Raw genomic sequence first — 17,179 nt, 5'->3', positions numbered from 1 at the left:
CAAAAAGGCTTACCGCCTCACACAATGGCGATCTCAAAGGGCTCCGCAGACCCCCGTTTGGTTGGCAGTTTGAGGACGATGATTATGACGACGATGACAGTTATGAGGGGAGTCCGCCCAAACGCTCCTACTTCCTCCTTGCCCTTCATCACTTCAACTGCAGAGCGAATGCTTTGAGTCGAGACTGATCAGGCGCCGGGAGGCTTCGCTCTCTGCTCTCTACTTGAATGTATGCAGCATTAAGTGGAAAGGAGTGTGCGTCGTAACACAACACACTCGTTTATTCTCCAGATTGCTCTGAATAAGATGAACATTTTGTGTAAACTAGAATTTGAGTACTACATAAACATTTAACGTCATTCTGGGGGCAGGTCTTTAGTAGACGGGGTTCCCGGTAGGGATGAACACAGGTGTAGCCCTTGGTTTTGGGTACAGGCCTACAGATCCATCATTACCTAATGAGATACACCTGGTTCCACCCTGCTGTAACTCTTCTGTGATGAAGGCCTACAGTTGGTGGGAGCTAGAAATGACAAGTGTGGACCTTTCCTGCTGCCATAGAAGATATGCTGCTTAATCTATATAAGAAATGAATGGATCTGGATGGATCTGGATGTCAAAATGATTCAATCATTGATAAAATGTCAACTCATGCAAGACACCACACTAATATGAAACACTTTGAATAATGATATCAGCAACTGATTAGCATCACTGGACCTGTGCATAAGTCCTTTATCACCATAGCCTACTGCGTCCCCTACGAAGCGGCATTGTACCCCACTTTTCTTTTTTTAAAGAATGTATGGCATCTATTGTAGCAAAATCGTGCCTCTCTCAAAAACCAACTCGTATCAAACCTGAAAGGAGAAGGGGAACTTGAGAGACCCGCTGCATGAGTAATCAGCATGCATGTTGGTCCCAGCACTGAGGATGTGCAGGGACCAAAAGGTGAAAATGGTCCTAACCTAATTTGACCCTCCATTGCATAAACTCAATTGAAACGCATACAACAATGCAAGCACAAAGGACTTGCCTAATGCCAAATGTTCGCTTGATAAACCGTCAACAGAGGGATTGTCTTTGTTTTTTATGGTTAATGTTAGGACTAACCGAACTTGGCCACACCTGTTTTCACAATACTTATATCAGTACTTTGTGTGTGTGTGTGTGTTAGTGTGTGAGTATAAAGGCCGCTGTAGGTGGTAAATTGGGGGAAGGTTGGTGCATTCACGTTGAGGGGATGAGCAGAGGGTGGGGGATACACTCCCACAAAGACTTTTTATTTTTGTACACAGACGTATGAATATCTTGCACTTTAAACCCTATTTCTGTTTTTAATAGAGGCTTGAAGTGTTGATTAAGAACAGGACTTAAGACACACCATTTATCCTGTTTTGTTTCTTTCTAAAGAAAGTAAATCTTTACCATTTTTTTTTTACCATTTCAAGTAATTCAACTACATAAATCGGGCACTTCTACATGTTCTCAGCAACAGCGTTCATTTATCCGGCAACTTCCACCTTACTGGCTCTCGTCTCCCGCCAAATTCTGCAAAATCGGACTCATTCAGAAATATTTCAAATGCCTTTGGTTTGTATCGGTTCAGTTTCAGAAAGTCCCTTTGCTCCAGCCTTGTTCAGTCCTCCATCAAGCCAGATGTTATTCAGTGTCAAACAGTTGTACATATATATTTATATAAATATATATACACATTTATCGGTAAAACTTGATGTGGAAATGTCATTAATAGCACAGTGTAGGTTCATCATTGCTGTCATTCATCACTATGCAAAGTAATCAACTGATGTTTTGTATTCTAGTCTGTTAAAGGAATGTCGGTGTCTTTTCTGAGAACGGGTTGATCGGCTGTGGAAGAATCATTTGGTAACATTTGGTTTGACATCTTTTGACCTTTGTGTTTGAATGGCCTTAAACTATATTCCGGAACATTGCTTTAAGTCCTTCAGAAAACCCTATTGTTCATTAGAAAAGGGCGGGTAACTGAATCAATGAAATAAAAAGTTCAAAATAACCGTTTCCATGTTTTGTATTTGCAACAGCAACTTTCTTTTTTTGTTATTTTTAATAACAATATGGCATAATGGAGATGTCATTTTTCTTTTCTTTTTTAAAACATTTGACATTTGTATATACAATTGTTCTCATATTTGACACAATTTGACAAAGTGTATATCCAAAGAAGGATTACAGAAGGAGCATATTGCAACGGCAACTTTTATTAGACGTTTTTTATTACACACCATAAATCTATTAATTTGTGTGTATGTATACAATTACAAATCAAAGGCAGCTATTGATCTCGGATTTTTAGTGGTTGGCAATACAGTACAAGTTATTCAAGAAGAAGTGCTTTGATTAAAGGTTGGGTATGGGATTTGCAAAACGCCAGCAGATTTTGAAAATACACAACTCAAATGGTCCTACCCCCTCTTCTTCAACGCTGACTCTGACTCCACCCATTCCAAGTACGTGGACGCGCAATCATGCACGAGTGCGAACACAGATGCGCGAGAGCGAGCCATTAGCTAGTTAGCTAGCTCCAGTAGCTACCTCAGGATAACAAAAAACAGAAGCTTGACCTGGGTCACGAGCTTTGAGTACGTGCACGAAGGGGTCACGCGGGGGAGGGGGAGTGCACAACAACTACAATCAAACTACGTTTGATTGACGTACTTACTATCCAATGCCACTCGGTAGTTCTGGAAATCATTGGCTGGAGTTTTCGAGCCCTGCCCGTTCCACAGATGATTGACTTGTTTAATTTTCATGTCAGTTCCTCTACCTCAGTGGCTGTAAGTGGGTTATAATAAGGATTTCCAGTAATTTTTCAAAAATTGCCAAAAAAGAGAATTCCATACCCAACCTTTAAGTCTACTAAAGGCAAATGTTCCCTTAGTATTCAGTTCAATTACCAAGCCAAAAATCTTTTGGGCAATTAAGACTTGGAAAACATATTACATTGACGTAAGATACGCAAAATACAAACTATAGGCCAGTAACACAGAAATGTAATGACAATAAAATAGGTGCATGTCATGACGTTAAACCAGCATCCCAACAAACCCCCGGGTATAAACTGGAGAATGTCGGGCCTACAGTGCATGTGTGAAAGGGCTTTTTGTCGGCTACAGCTGGTTTCACTACTCCTCTGTGATCAAGGGTTGATAGGAGTGTTAGACAGGGTAAGGGTAAAATGAACAGAAGGAGTGCCATTGGGATTTAAGTTAAACACTACGTCGATACATTGGTTCCTGATAACAGGTTAAGACTTAGAAAAAATAATATACCACAAATCAATGAATGAGACGTCTTCATTATTTGGTCACATCTCTTGCACTCTTCATTTCTGTGTCTATATCTATAAAATTATCAAATAACTCTCAGAGGCACTTCATATCGTACTCCTGTCGCTGTGCATTGGGTACATGAGCCAGATAGTCATGTTTTTATATAATTATATATATTCATAATTTCACCGAACAATCTAGATTACTTTTTTCACAGGAAGTTAAGCATTGAGTATTGCTTTTTCATTCAACATTTTAAGACGAAAGCACATGAGGTGCATCTATTCAAGACAGAATCAGGAAAGCATATGGCTTACCACCAGTTAGTGGTTTACATATATTTTAGATGTGGATAGACAAAGTAAAATCAAATAACTCAAATTAATCAAAACTAATTACAGAAGCTTTGATTGGACGATTCCCTTTTGGAAAGTTGTGTTACATGAGTCATTATTCAGGTTCACGAAAGGCAAGACCATCGAACAAGGACATCTAATTATGCAAAGTGTACCATCTAAAAGCCACCACCTTTATAACTACAAAAGGAGCAGTTGTGCCTATAGGAAACGCGAGCCATCGTTATTGATGGATCCCTTGTTACTCATCTTTCAAACATTATTAAATACAATCTACTGGAGCGTTGCTGCAATAAGCATGGCACTAAATTGAAAGGTCATTGTGACGCCCGATCTCTGGAGCGTACACACAGACCTTAAACAAGGTTTCTGCTGGTAAACATTTCAGGTCGTGTCTAGCGTCCTCCGTTTTAGGAGAGTTTTCTAGTCAGGAAGGTCTGCACATGGGGCCAGATCTTGTTGGTTTCTGTGCCGGAGAAGACCTCCAGTATCCCTTTACTCCTGTAAGTCAAATAGCAGATTACAGATCGACTGACCAATTATCCGAATGCAGTGATACTGCCTGTAGTATTGACATGGATAGGAACAACTGATTTAAAGGGATACAAAAGTAATCAAAAAGTACGATTCTATGGGATCTGTAAATCTAAGAATGCTATTATTACAATGATAATATTGTTATTTTAGTGCAATACGGAGTTGACTGTTGGTTTGCATGGCCATATTGTACGTATGTTATACAGTATTCTTTACTTTTTTAAATTTTACATTGATAATCCAATAGTTTTGCTTAATGTTTCTTGGAATGGGAGGGAGGGAGGGAGCAAGACAGTAGTGCAGGCTGTATTTTGTCTGTTTTTGTTGGTTTAATGCTCGAATGAAACCCCCAGCCTTGAGACACTGGAAAACCACAGTTTTATGTTACTTATCTTGATACTTTTCATCCAGGTTCACCCCCACATCCACGTTTCAAGTAAATATTATTTTAGAGTAGACAAGAATGCACATAGGCCCTTATTTCTCTCTGACTCGTTCAAGGCATGGTCATGGAAACCCAACAGTCAAACCTGCTTTGCATGTTAAACTTAAAAAGACAAATGTCTGTAACTGTATAATGTGTATCGTTGCTCTCTTTCCCAATGAACCAAAATAATTGCCCAACATCTAGAGGCAGTCTTCACGCTGATTCCAGATGTTTCTTTTATTTATGTGGTTTGCATCACCTTTACAATGTGAAACCTTTATAATCATCTACGCCTAAGGTCCAGGGGGGTCTGACTCTACCTGAAGTACTCTAGGACTGGCTCGGTCTGGGTCTGGTAGGCCTTGAGTCTCCTGGTGACGGTATCCGGGGTGTCGTCGTCCCTCTGGACCAGTGGTTCCCCGGTCACATCATCCACACCCTGGAGAATATGATACAACAAAACCGATTTTAGTGACCACCATAATACTACATTGTTATCAGCATTTGGGCTCCGGGACACTAACTTGAAGTTGCTTCTCCAATTTGATTTCATCACACACCTGGGGCTGGTATCTGATACACTTGGAGCTGGTATCTGATACACCTGATTCTGGTATTGGATACACCTGCTGCTGGCATCTGATAGGTCATACATCTGGTCCTCTCACAGATAAAGTTTGTTTGGGATTTATGCGTTGTTTAATGCCAGCTTCCTGCATGGAGAAACCAGTTGCACTTCTTGTCTTCCTGTTTAGCCAACAGAACAAGAATGTTCATGGTGTGGTTTAAAACAACATTTGTAAAAAATAAGCCTTTGTCAATATTTACTTAACCAATATATTTTTGTGGGCTTCTTCCAACCACCCTGTTCACTGGGCTGGAACAGAAGAGCAAAGGTCACCTCTTGGCCTCTGACATCTCACACACCTTATCTCTGACCCTCTTTCATGTGTGTGTGTCAATTACTATTTACTTTCCCCAGTAAATCACTGCATGAGTAAACGCTGAATCAGTTTGGCCCGAAGTTGGCCCTTTGAGTCCTAAGTTATACAAGAATGGAAGAAATTGCAGCTAGTCTGCTATCAGATTTAAGTTGATTTGTCTGAAGGCTGAAATATGAGACCAGTGTGGCCGCAACCTGATTGCGATCTGTGTGTGAATAGTGTGTAGTGTGTATAAATACCCATGAGTGCGCAGTGTAATGAAAAAATGACGATGATCAGCAACAGTATTGCTCATTAGTCTGAACTCACAGCCACTTTGGGCGGGTTGAAGTCTGTGTTGTAGACCCTTCCGCTGGGCAGGTGGGTCCAGCGGGAGGTGAGCCTCTCCTTGATTGTCTGGAAGGGAACGTCCAGGTTGATGACCGTGTCCACACTGTAGACCCCGTCCAGGGCCTCCGCCTGGGACACGGTCCGGGGAAAACCTGGGGGAGAGAGACACCCAGAGGGAACGAAACACACACACACACACAGACAGAGACAGAGACAGAGACAGAGACAGAGACAGAGAGAGATGTTATTCCAGGAAGGCCATTATATATGGATATACATTTGGAAATGTTTCACTACCTGATCGAAAAACAAGTCACTTTTGGGTAACACTCATTTGTTTACACAAATACATAAAAATATAGATTATATGCCTCTTCTTAAGGACTGACAACACATAAAATGGTGTGTGTGTGTGTGTGTGTGTGTGTGTGTGTGTGTGTGTGTGTGTGTGTGTGTGTGTGTGTGTGTGTGTGTGTGTGTGTGTGTGTGTGTGTGTGTGTGTGTGTGTGTGTGTGTGTGTGTGTGTGTGTACCATCTAAGAGCCAGCTGCTGTTCCCCATTTTCCGCAGGTCGCTCAGGATGAGGCGGGAGATGACATCATCAGGTACCAACTGGCCTTGGTCGATGCACGACTTCATCAGCAGACCCAGCTCTGGGATCACACACACACACACACACACACACACATGCTAATAACAATATCAAACTATATAAAAGTATGAATATACAGCAGACTATCTCTCTTTTTATTATAGCCTCCTAATGACCTAAGAGCATAAGAAGTGATTGACATCCCTTTTAGCCATGGCTTGGACATTCTGTTCAGTACAAAGAAGTAGATGTTAACTCCCCTGTGGTTTGTGGCCCAGACAGGCCAAAGTCCATCTGAAGATTGTGATTTCCTTACTGTGGGCTACGGCTCCTCAGAAGGGTCAAACCCTGAGGACCAACTGACTAAAAGTTACTCACCTGTTGACAATAGAAAAGTTGTAATTTGAGATTTTTTCGTCAGGATGACCCTAAGGTATACAGTTGGCTATAAAGGGGTGTATATTAGTATGAATTGTTTTGTCTGGCACTCTGGTTCGGCATATTTCTGCCCATTCCAAAATGAGGTCAGACCAAACAAGAGGTCTTGATCTTAATAACAGCCCCAAGCCAAGAATGCTGTTAAAACAGCCATCAGTTTGAGTAGAAGAAAATCAATGTGAAACAGAGACTATGGGACCCAAGAAGGTTATGTTTGAAAGGAATAAAGCTAGATCAAATAAATGAACTTAGTCATGGGCACTTTAGTCAAAGTCATTGTGGCAAGGACACAGAATTAGTAGTAAATTAGTGGTAGTAAAGTAAATGAAAGCACAACTAGAGCACTACTTCTCAGCATCTAAAATTCTAAAGGGTTAGCAGTGCTGATGATCATATACATCACCATAAGTTCAGTGTAGGAGGTTTTGCAGTATCATATGTTTTTGCACGCGTTTATGGTATGAAAGTATATTTTAAAAGCAGTCGAGTTTTGCACGTTATTAGTCTTCATGGGATTCTCTCTAGTGTCGATGGTGGTGTGGGGGATTATATGGGCCTTCCTCCAAGTGTGAGAGGAGATAGTTGTGTGTTTATAGTGTAAACACACAAACACACTGCCGCTCCATTCGCTGTCTTGACCTTGGCAGGTGACAACGTGGCTTGCAGGTATACGTGCATTCTGCACGTATACACACACGCACACACCCAAACACCACACACACACACACACACACACACACACACACACACACACACACACACACACACACACACACACACACACACACACACACACACAGTTAAAGATAACAAGAACTGCAAGAAGAACTTATCAAACTACAACAGGCAAACTGCGTGTTTGTTGATGTGTGTGTCCGGGGGGGGTGGGGGGCGCAAGACAGAACGAGACCAGACACTCTCCTTCCATTCTCCTGTTTGGACAATTCGTTGCATAATAATAAATGTTTGTCTGGTTGTTGAACAGTTTCTTACCAGTCTTGGATTCGATGTTTGCTCTGAGCAGATCTCCGCTCGAGAGATGCTTCAGTCCGAAAGTTTTGGTGATACGCGAAGACACCGTTCCTTTCCCTGAACCCGGGGGTCCCATCACGACAGCACGGAATATGCGCTGAAGAACCATTTTGAGGCAATTCCTTCAAACTTATCCGGGTAAATGCAACTAAGTCTCCATCCCCTTAAAAAACCGCGCAACTTGATCAACCAACGTAGCACTCCTGGGTGCCTATGCCTGCACCGTGCACACCACACGCAAGTTATCTCCAAACATCTGCGCAATAGTCCAAAGGGGGCGAGTCTTACAGCAGTTACTGGACCTTGAATATGTTCCTCCACTCCAGAATGAAACAGGAAGAGAGACGGAGGGGATGTGTGTAGAGATCGTCGTCACAGCCCCAGCGGGGGCCAATAGGAGCTCGCTTAACGTTGCACACTGAGCTAGAGGAGACACTACGCCCATCCTTAGAATTTCGCTATAAAAAAAAACACTTACAACTTTGTCGGGTGCGGAATACAACTCAATAACACCCTATAGTTCTATTGTGTAGCACGATTATGTAATACATCTAGTGCTGCTACATGACTAATCGCATAAATTGTGCAGTTCACTTTGATTGTGGTGAAACAGGACCATGCCATGTGAAAATATTTCAACCTTTCCTTTTTCTGTAGATGTCTACGAATGTCAACAGTAAAATGTGGGTTTATGCGATCGATCTGCTCTGCGGCTACCGGTAATCTACGTTATGTTTAAAAAATCAAAAACACGCAATTAGTTTTCCTGTCATTTTGAAATGTGATTTAGCGTCAGTCTCCCACGGCGCATCATTGACTTGTCCACGCGCTCCCTCTAGCGGTTATCAGAGACGCTGCACCTCAAGAGTCCCCTCCTCTTTGACCCTCCTGCCACTCCGTACTCTCCCCCACCACCACCACCGCCTCCCAGCTCTCCGAACCAAACACACGTGGAAACTCATGAACGTGTTTCTGAGACAAAAAACATGACAAGCCACGGACTCGAGTATGAAGGATGCAATTTCTTCCGACAGAGGCTAGTATTGTCCACGTTAAGCGGGAAGCGGGTTAGAATAAAAGGCATCCGTTCCCGAGACGACAACCCAGGGCTGCGAGGTGAGTAGCAGCTCCTCAGCTGGTAGCATGGCGGCTAGCTGCTGCGCACTTACTGACTCTGTGTTGTTGGTTTGGCGTCTAAGAGGAGGAGTTCATGTGATGCTGTCTTTTACTTATTGAATTGTTCCACGTTTCCGTTTCGGGCATCACAACACATTTTAGCGTTTGTTGATCGTAAAATTAATTGTTCTGAAGCCAGCGCACTTTGTGGATCCTTCAGGTGTGTTTAGTACTGACTCCACAGCAGCCGTCCAGAACCACATGGTCAAATTATGTAAGACAACACGCAGACGGCGACTCGTGCTGATGGCAATCCTATGTATATGTTCTCCTTAGACTTTGAGGCCAGCTTCATCAGGCTCCTCGACAAAGTGACCAATGGAACTAAGATAGAAATTAATCAAACAGGTGAGCTCCCTTTTCTCCAGCATATACATCTTCCTGTGTCCACCGTTGATGTGTAATAACTAGACGACTAACAAGACATTCCGGTCATTATTATGTCTTCTGTTTATGCATATTCCTATTAGGTACCGTGTTGTTTTACCAGCCTGGCCTGCTGTTGGGCGGAACCATAGAGCATGACTGTAACCCGCAGCGGTCTATCGGCTACTACCTGGAGGGGCTTCTCATGCTGGCTGCCTTCATGAAGACGCCCCTGAAGGCCACCCTGAAGGGAGTCACCAACGACCCCACTGACCCCTCCGTGAGTATTTGATCATCCCTGGATCTGATAGGTGGCATCTGTAGGATCAGCTTAAAGGAATATGCTTATATTACCCGTCTGTCAATGTACACGTTGTACAGCTTGCCACCAAATAGGCTTTGTTTATTTTGGGACTTTGTAGCTTACCAGGTATGCTGTCAACCCCACCAGGGTTGCTGGGTCGATTTTCACTATGCACTAGTGGTATTGGACTGTGACTCTATTTGACAAATATTATATTTAGAGGAATATAAAGTAGAAACGTCATGGCCTATCCTTTTTCATAGACCAATTCTGGAGTCTGCTTTAAGTCATTTAGACGTGCAAGTAGCTCTTGCAGCAGTTCCACATTGCGATTATGAAAAGGTATAGCCAATCCCTCAGCCATTGCTGAGAGAAATGCGCTTTGAGGATAATTTTGAGTATTGCTTTTTGAGTCTATGAGCTAATGTCGAATTGAGACCACACCCAGCATTCTTCTGACCAATCGGGAGCAGCTGTTCCTTTATTGGTTCGGTTTATCCATCCTGCCTGTCAATCATTGATACATCAACTCTTCTCAATGGAGGAATAAAATATGGAGGGACAGAGCAGAGGAAAAGATTCTTGAGGTTTATTTTCACAATCTTGTTCTAATCGTTCCTCTCTCTTTACAAAAGCAGCATCTTTTAACAAAATCATTACATGTGGACACGTCCCAGGAATACCTAAAGCATGCACAGCCCAGTTCATCTGGATGGGATTGTGCTAGGATCTGACTGGACTGTGTTTTCCTGCAGGTTGATCTGCTTAAAACCACAGCCCTCCCTCTACTGAAGCAGTTTGGCATCGACGGAGATGGCTTGGAAATGAAGGTATGGACATCAGCACACGAATACAGAGTCCTGAAGCCCGTTCTCCCCCTCTCTATCCGCGTGCCCACCCCGCCCCCTCCACCCTCCTCATGTTTGGCTCCCTACCTTTCTCTCCTGCGTTTTTGGCGCCCCCAGGTGGTGAAGAGAGGCATGGCCCCCGGCGGTGGAGGGGAGGTGATATTCTCCTGTCCCATACGCAGGACCCTCCGGCCGGTGCAACTGACGGAGCCAGGCAAGATCAAGAGGATTAGAGGCATAGCGTATCCTACAGCACGGTTGTAGCGCAACGCATCTGGCGGGAATATTATTCACATTGTGTATAGGTCAATATAATGCTCAAATAGGCGACGCTGCTAGTCGTTTTGTTGTGAGGAGCCAACAAATCTAGTGTCTTCCTAACTTTAAAACAATACCCACGCTACAATAAACTAGCATATCTCTCAGCAGCTTCGTAGCCAACAATATTCATTATTCTATTATCTTATCCACATCGGTTTGGCATGTGTTAGACTTATGTTGAGGGATTGGCTGCTGGAGCATGAAGTGAGCCCATCCCAGTTACACTGCATGTGGTAAGCCGGCTGCAGCTCCTTGACTCCATGCGTTCAGATACTCGGTGAGAGTCTCCCCACAGATGGCCAACCGGATCGTAGACTCAGCCCGCAGCGTCATTAACAAGTTCATTCCAGATATTTACATCTACACGGACCACCTGAAGGGAGCCAACTCTGGGAAGTGAGTCTCCAGAACAAAACAGTTAACATTGCAACGATGATGTCTAGAATGCCTCCCGGGTTGTACTGGGACCAGTGTTTCTAACGGGGTCTGATGGGTCCCCAGGTCTCCGGGCTTCGGGCTGGTCCTGGCGGCGGAGACCCAGAAGGGGTTCTTCCTGAGCGCCGAGCTGAGCTCCGCACCACAGGGCCAGGGGCCAACCATTCTCCCAGAGGACCTCGGCAAGAACTGTGCCAAGCTGCTGCTGGAGGAGATACACAGGGTGGGAAACACACACACTCAAACTCTCTTTCGGTTGTGTTTGTGTTTTTTAGCTTTGAATGATGGTCTTGAGAACCAGTGTTGAGGTCATTATTAATTGGCCCATGATAGCGTGCACGAATACACAAAAAAGCACCATTTCCAAATGGATTAGAATAATGAAATGGAAAATGAGTTGTGTTGAAGGCAACACCGGCCCCTAAGGCCCACTAAGTCATGTTGGGCGAGCAAGCAGCGGAGGGATAAATTATAATGGTAACAGTTAAAGTAATTCTGTACCAAATCATGGAGGCGTGCAATCGTGTTCTTAAAGTACAACTCAAGCAGGAGTCTGACTCATGGACTGATTCAAATCATAATGTAACATGATATGGTTATCATACCATATTATAATGATAATAATAATAATCAGGGCGTCTTATTTAATTTATCCTGCTATCAGAGATCACACACACAAGATCCGTTGCAGCCCTGCACATTCCTGTTTTCCTTGGAAATGCGTCCAGCCACAGAGTCAGGGAATTAGTTTCACTCTGACTGTAGGTAGGCCAGGCCCGTAGCTCAGTGCTCCAGTCCACTGACAGTACAACGGTATTGACCGCGTAGTTAAAGACGTCTGAGTACACAGATTCACCACGATCTCGCTTTGTGTAGAGCACAGGAGGAAAGCTCAGCCTGGCGTTGCCGTTACAACAGAGACATGGGACAGACATTTTTCCACTTTAAATTAAATACAGAGACTAACCAATGGAAAATATAACCAGGACCGACAGAAAGTAGTACACATTTTGAAAAGCCACTCTGCTTTTTTATTGTCAATGTCTGGGTGAAATACAATCTATGTGGGTATTCCAGAGAGACAATAAGCAATAAATAAGTCTGTAGCGAGCAGGAGTCGTCCAACAGACGTTATGGTTCGAAAATGCTCCTGTTGTGTACATGTCCTAAATAATACAGGCTGCGTTTTCCAACATGGTTCTACATGAAGGCATTCTATATTAACTTAAACCCAGGTAGCAGAGTAACAACCCCATTGGTGTCTGGTAACATGTAGTCATACCTGCCATTGGACTGAATTTTCTCTGTAGGAGAATATCTGGAATGGTGTTGGAGAATCCCATGCTGTATGCTGCAGCACCCACCCAGGCAGTAATTCAGAGGTGTTGACTATACTTTTAGTTATGGAGAACCCTAGAGTAGCTGCCATTGTTTACGCATAAGTCTTGAAATGATAGGCATGCAGGGCTTGGAATGTTGTTGAGAACTATTTGACTGGAGAGCAAAAGAAAAGGAATCCAAGTGGGCCATCTTGAACCGTTTATGTAGTGGTGCAAAGAAGAGATCATGTTTAGATCTGACAATCCATGAAGGAGTCAGTCGATATGTATCTGAAAAGCATTGGCTTTTAATGGTTTTGATTCTAAAGGCTGGGTTGCTTGAAAGAGGTCAAACAGATGGGAAGCACTGGGAGGTTAGGGTTACAGAGCAGTGTTGAGTAGACTTGTATAGGAGTAGTTGCACTACCCTCTTATTTGAAACAACCGGGACAAATGATATGTATTGTTTGGAACCATGCGAAAATATACAAAAATACAGACGTAAACCTGACCCAAGGTTCCTGAAGCCCAAATGACACTTTTGGGTCAGCAAGGGTACGAAGATCACGTTGCTACACTGACACATGACCACGCCCCTTTTGTGGTTTGCAGACCTGCGTACGTGAAACGGTACTTCAACTAGTTGCTGATTGGTCGAGCAGAGAACAGCCCTTGATATGCAAATCACTTGTGGACGTCTTTCTAAGAGACTTTACTACTATTCCTTTGACCTTTTTTTGATATCAAAACATTTCTGTTCGTTAGTAAAATGAATCACCCTTCACAATCTCAACTTTTTACGAATCCACTAGCTAGGAATGTCTATTGTTTGTGAATGGACACGTTGAGCTGTGTGGTTGAGTACATGGCTGTTTATAGGACCTGGGACAATGCTGGGAGGAAGTCGAGAAATATCATTTAGAATGGTTTATGGCTCACAAAGTACGGGTTCAAGCAATTGACTAGTAAAATGTAGAGCAGCACAAATCATTTAAAAACGTGCATGACATGAGGATAAACACAAGCCCTTACAATTAGTTAGATCCCGCGACACTGACTTCATTCTGCAGTGGTGGCCTCTCCTCCCCCCCTCCCTCCCCCCTCGTCAGAGCCATGTGAGTTGCGTTAGGCGGTCAGGACAACGCCGGTTATCCCTGAAAGAGCGATATTGTCAGACGTCGTCGCTCCCCCCGTCGCCGTGACGGCGCTGCAGGGGCGTGGTCACGTGAGCCTCCGCTTAAGAACATTTGTGGATGTTAAAATGCGTCGGGCGTAGCAGCAGGTACAAGTCTAGGGGCAGACGGGTCGTCTTGGTTCCAGTGGCCGGTGTCAAGGGGGACACGCAGGATGGTTCCGGATCGAGGCGGAGGCGAGACCTCGGCGGTTAATGTTTGAAGCCCAGAAGTGCGGCTGCTGCTGTCGAAGGTTACTCTCAATACGTTTGTGTGCGTGTTTGTTTTCGGGTTAATCAGTACGGTCCACTTTTGTAGTGAAATGTCATAACTACACGGCGGGGCATTCAGCCTTGGGAGCCAGCATGGACAGACTCATGTAAGTGGGGATCTCCATATTTTAACCTTTTTTCCGTTCCAGTTAACGTCTGCATGGTGGTGAGTGTTGTATGAGCTACTCCACAGACAATTATCCAGATGGTACCGTAGGGAGTGGCATTGAGGGTCTTTCTCTGGGTAGGGATTCTAGGGGCTTTTCCAGATGAGACCTGTTGGCAGGTGGCTCGTGGTGAGGCTATATAGGATGTCTCTGTACTTTCAGGATGGGCTTCAGTGCAGGACTGAGCAAGGAAGGTAAGGTCATTGCTATATGGGGGAAACATATGTGTACGTTTTTAAGAAGGTATCCTATTCCTAAAGGTTGAGGCAAACTTGATCTTGTTGCAAAATATGTCGCAGGTTATTTTTGCAACAAGCAATAATGATATAGTAAAGTTTGTTTTTGTAGGATTACTACAAAATAAAACTGTACAGCAACATTGTATCTCTGGCACATTATCTTTAGTCACAGAAATTAGGCAAAATTAAATGGTCCTTTTCTTTAGTGTGTGCTTTCAAGAAGAAATTTAGAAATGCATATGGTATGTGTTGTGACAAATAATATAGGTAGAATGCGCTATGAATTTAGATGCCATTGCATTTCAATTCAAAAACTGAATTGAAGTTTTAAAATAGACTTTTAATACTTCCTTTTGTTGATCCAATTTGGTAAAGAAGACCACAGCAGGCAATGTTCTCCCACATTTATAATAAGAATGATCTAGATTTCAATGTATGTAAATGGTTTCCATTGGGAACTCGTTTTAAAGGTCATTTGGAATTTAATTAAGAGTATCTTTCTGTAATGTGGTGCATTTTAAATTCAGTTTGTAATTACAATATGACAAACCATAAGATTGCCTTTCAATGTTTCACTATTAATTGGATCCTGTGAAAGTGTGAGCTATTGTATAACCGGGCGGAAGCAGTAACTTGATGTAAATTAATTCTGGCATACTTGTTGAAAAGGTGAATATAAATGTCGAAGTTGGCCAACAAGGTGTAAATGTCTTGCATTTTAAACTCATGGTCAGCATTCCGGCCTTCTGAACTCTAAAGACTGATTCTATGAACATACTTAGAAGAATCTTTTAAAAGGTTTTAAAAAAAACGAATAATCAGCCAGAGGAAATGAGTCAGACATTACGAGAATAACAAATATGTTTTCCCTCTGGGTGAGGAAGTGAGGACTTTCTCCTTGTGCGTCGCGTCGCCAGGACAGAAATAGTTCAGGTTTTAATTAGTGATCAATGCAGTGAATGAAACACGTGTGTCTAATGGAGAGGAAAGACGAAGTTGGCAACTCCTCCTCCAAAACAGAGGCCCTCATTGTGAATTGAAAGATGAACCCTTTAAAAACAAACTTTCTCCTGTGTGTATTGGGGAGGCCAGTCTGTTGGGTGTAATGACCTCCAGCCTCTTTAGTGACGCTGTGTTTTTCTATGATTGTGGTTCGCGTGCATCGTTATCGATTTGCAAGAAAGGTGAACAAGTCCTTTCCTGGGAAAGCTCTCAAACCTTCTGACGTAGGTTTGTTTAATTTTTGGTTGTTGCTGCTGCTGACGCAATAGCCCCTCTATTTCCCCCCTTGTTTTGTTCAGGGCGGCTGTGTCGATTCGACCAATCAGAGCCTGGCGTTGCTCTTCATGACCTTAGGCCAACAGGATGTGTCAAAGGTGCTGCTCGGTCCACTCTCTCCCTACACGTAAGTTGCGCACCCACACAAGCGCTTCGATAAACAGAAGGCTGGAAAAACAAACTGCTTCGGCTTCATGTTGTTGTCATTCCATCATAGTGGTAGCTGCGCAACTGCTTCTATGGAGACTAATGTTTTTGGTTTAATTTTACCCGGGCACTAAAACGAGTAGTCGGATCAGCAGAAAATGTGTTTGAATTAATTTCATTGGTTTGGTAATTTACCTCGAAAATGTAACTAACATTTTATTATATTAATTGTTGTATAATGCTGCATAGCTCAGGGTAATATAAATATTTGGTTGTTTTTCTGTTTGAGATCATTCTTAAAGTATATGAGAGATGTTGAACTGTGGCGGTGCGGGCCAACGGGCCAGATGCAAGCCTCGCCACACCCGCTCCCAGCTGGGCCAGGGACCGAGCGCACCACAAGGACTATGAACTGTCCATTTTCAGTTATCATGGTACCGGTGCTGTGTCCTTCTAAAGTACAGTACTATGATAACTGAAGATTGGCAGTGCCATCGCAAGGCACCACTCGTTGTCTGTCCTATGAGTACTACCAATGGTCAACCTGGGTCACTTTTAAGATAGGAACTTGATTGATTCTGTTTTCATATATTTAGTCAAACATGTAGTCTTAAGGAGAAAAATATATTGTTTACCTTTTGTAGGAAGAAAATTGATATGCTTCTCCCCTAGTGTAATGACATGTTGACCAATTGATCTCTTCGTATTTGTTGTTTACTTAGTTATTGTCACAGGATTTGTGGAGTCACATGCAAGTATCCTGGTTCAGGAATATCGCTTGCCAATTCAATCCTGCATACAGCCAAGTCTTGACTTCATGCTGACGATTTGAAACCTTTCCTCTGTGACTCTTTTGTCTAGGGTTGAATTCCTCCGCCATATTAGAGACTTCTTCCAGATCATGTTCAAGATGGAGGCCAAGCCACCGCTGGAAGACGAGAGGAAGGGAGGGGAGAAGGTGCTGATGACCTGCGTAGGAGTCGGCTTTAGCAACATTAGTAAAGTTACCAAGTAACTGTTTTTATATCACTAACCCGTCATTTTTATATGCTCAAACATGTCCGTCGGATTGGGAAAGGAGGTTTTGTAATTAAATTATAAAGTCGATCTTGTGGTTGTGGTGTTGTTTTCTTTAACGTTATTTTAGATGAAAAACATTCAATATTACC

The 17,179-nt window shown here is 43.1% G+C and overlaps 2 protein-coding genes across 3 annotated transcripts; one reads left to right on the top strand and one right to left on the bottom strand.

Annotated features, from left to right (window-relative positions):
* Positions 1-2,217: 2,217 nt before the first annotated feature.
* Positions 2,218-8,313, bottom strand: ak3 (adenylate kinase 3). Of its 2 annotated transcripts, XR_003976446.1 has the most exons (7): positions 7,928-8,313; positions 6,438-6,557; positions 5,885-6,057; positions 5,465-5,508; positions 5,192-5,378; positions 4,952-5,070; positions 2,218-4,168 (listed from the first exon to the last, which is right to left on the bottom strand). XR_003976446.1 is itself a non-coding variant. In XM_030354054.1 (5 exons), the coding sequence occupies exons 1-5, from the start codon at positions 8,073-8,075 to the stop codon at positions 4,078-4,080; spliced, it is 651 nt and encodes a 216-aa protein (XP_030209914.1). In that variant the 5' UTR covers positions 8,076-8,310; the 3' UTR covers positions 2,218-4,077. The 2 variants fall into 2 exon arrangements, 1 of the variants encoding a protein (XP_030209914.1); XM_030354054.1 differs by lacking the exons at positions 5,192-5,378; positions 5,465-5,508 and having other exon boundaries at positions 7,928-8,310.
* Positions 8,314-8,846: 533 nt separating this feature from the next.
* Positions 8,847-17,117, top strand: rcl1 (RNA terminal phosphate cyclase-like 1). The gene is made up of 9 exons (XM_030354049.1): positions 8,847-9,082; positions 9,419-9,490; positions 9,613-9,788; positions 10,568-10,642; positions 10,778-10,902; positions 11,252-11,377; positions 11,483-11,639; positions 15,887-15,990; positions 16,872-17,117. The coding sequence occupies exons 1-9, from the start codon at positions 8,953-8,955 to the stop codon at positions 17,023-17,025; spliced, it is 1,119 nt and encodes a 372-aa protein (XP_030209909.1). The 5' UTR covers positions 8,847-8,952; the 3' UTR covers positions 17,026-17,117.
* The last annotated feature ends 62 nt before the right edge of the window (positions 17,118-17,179 follow it).

The sequence above is a fragment of the Gadus morhua genome, chromosome 4, assembly GCF_902167405.1.
Source record: "Gadus morhua chromosome 4, gadMor3.0, whole genome shotgun sequence".
In the NCBI taxonomy this organism is placed as follows: domain Eukaryota; kingdom Metazoa; phylum Chordata; class Actinopteri; order Gadiformes; family Gadidae; genus Gadus; species Gadus morhua.
This window is presented reverse-complemented; position numbering and strand designations above follow the sequence as displayed.

Bases quoted from the DNA above. Each gene is read 5' to 3' on its own strand.
- ak3 (XM_030354054.1), bottom strand. From the start codon at position 8,075: ATGGTTCTTCAGCGCATATTCCGTGCTGTCGTGATGGGACCCCCGGGT. The intron at 6,558-7,927 runs GTAAGAAACTGT...GTGTGATCCCAG, and splicing joins AAACATCGAATCCAAGACTG to AGCTGGGTCTGCTGATGAAG. The intron at 6,058-6,437 runs GTACACACACAC...TCTCTCCCCCAG, and splicing joins CAGCAGCTGGCTCTTAGATG to GTTTTCCCCGGACCGTGTCC.
- rcl1 (XM_030354049.1), top strand. From the start codon at position 8,953: ATGACAAGCCACGGACTCGAGTATGAAGGATGCAATTTCTTCCGACAG. The intron at 9,083-9,418 runs GTGAGTAGCAGC...TGTTCTCCTTAG, and splicing joins CGACAACCCAGGGCTGCGAG to ACTTTGAGGCCAGCTTCATC. The intron at 9,789-10,567 runs GTGAGTATTTGA...GTTTTCCTGCAG, and splicing joins ACGACCCCACTGACCCCTCC to GTTGATCTGCTTAAAACCAC.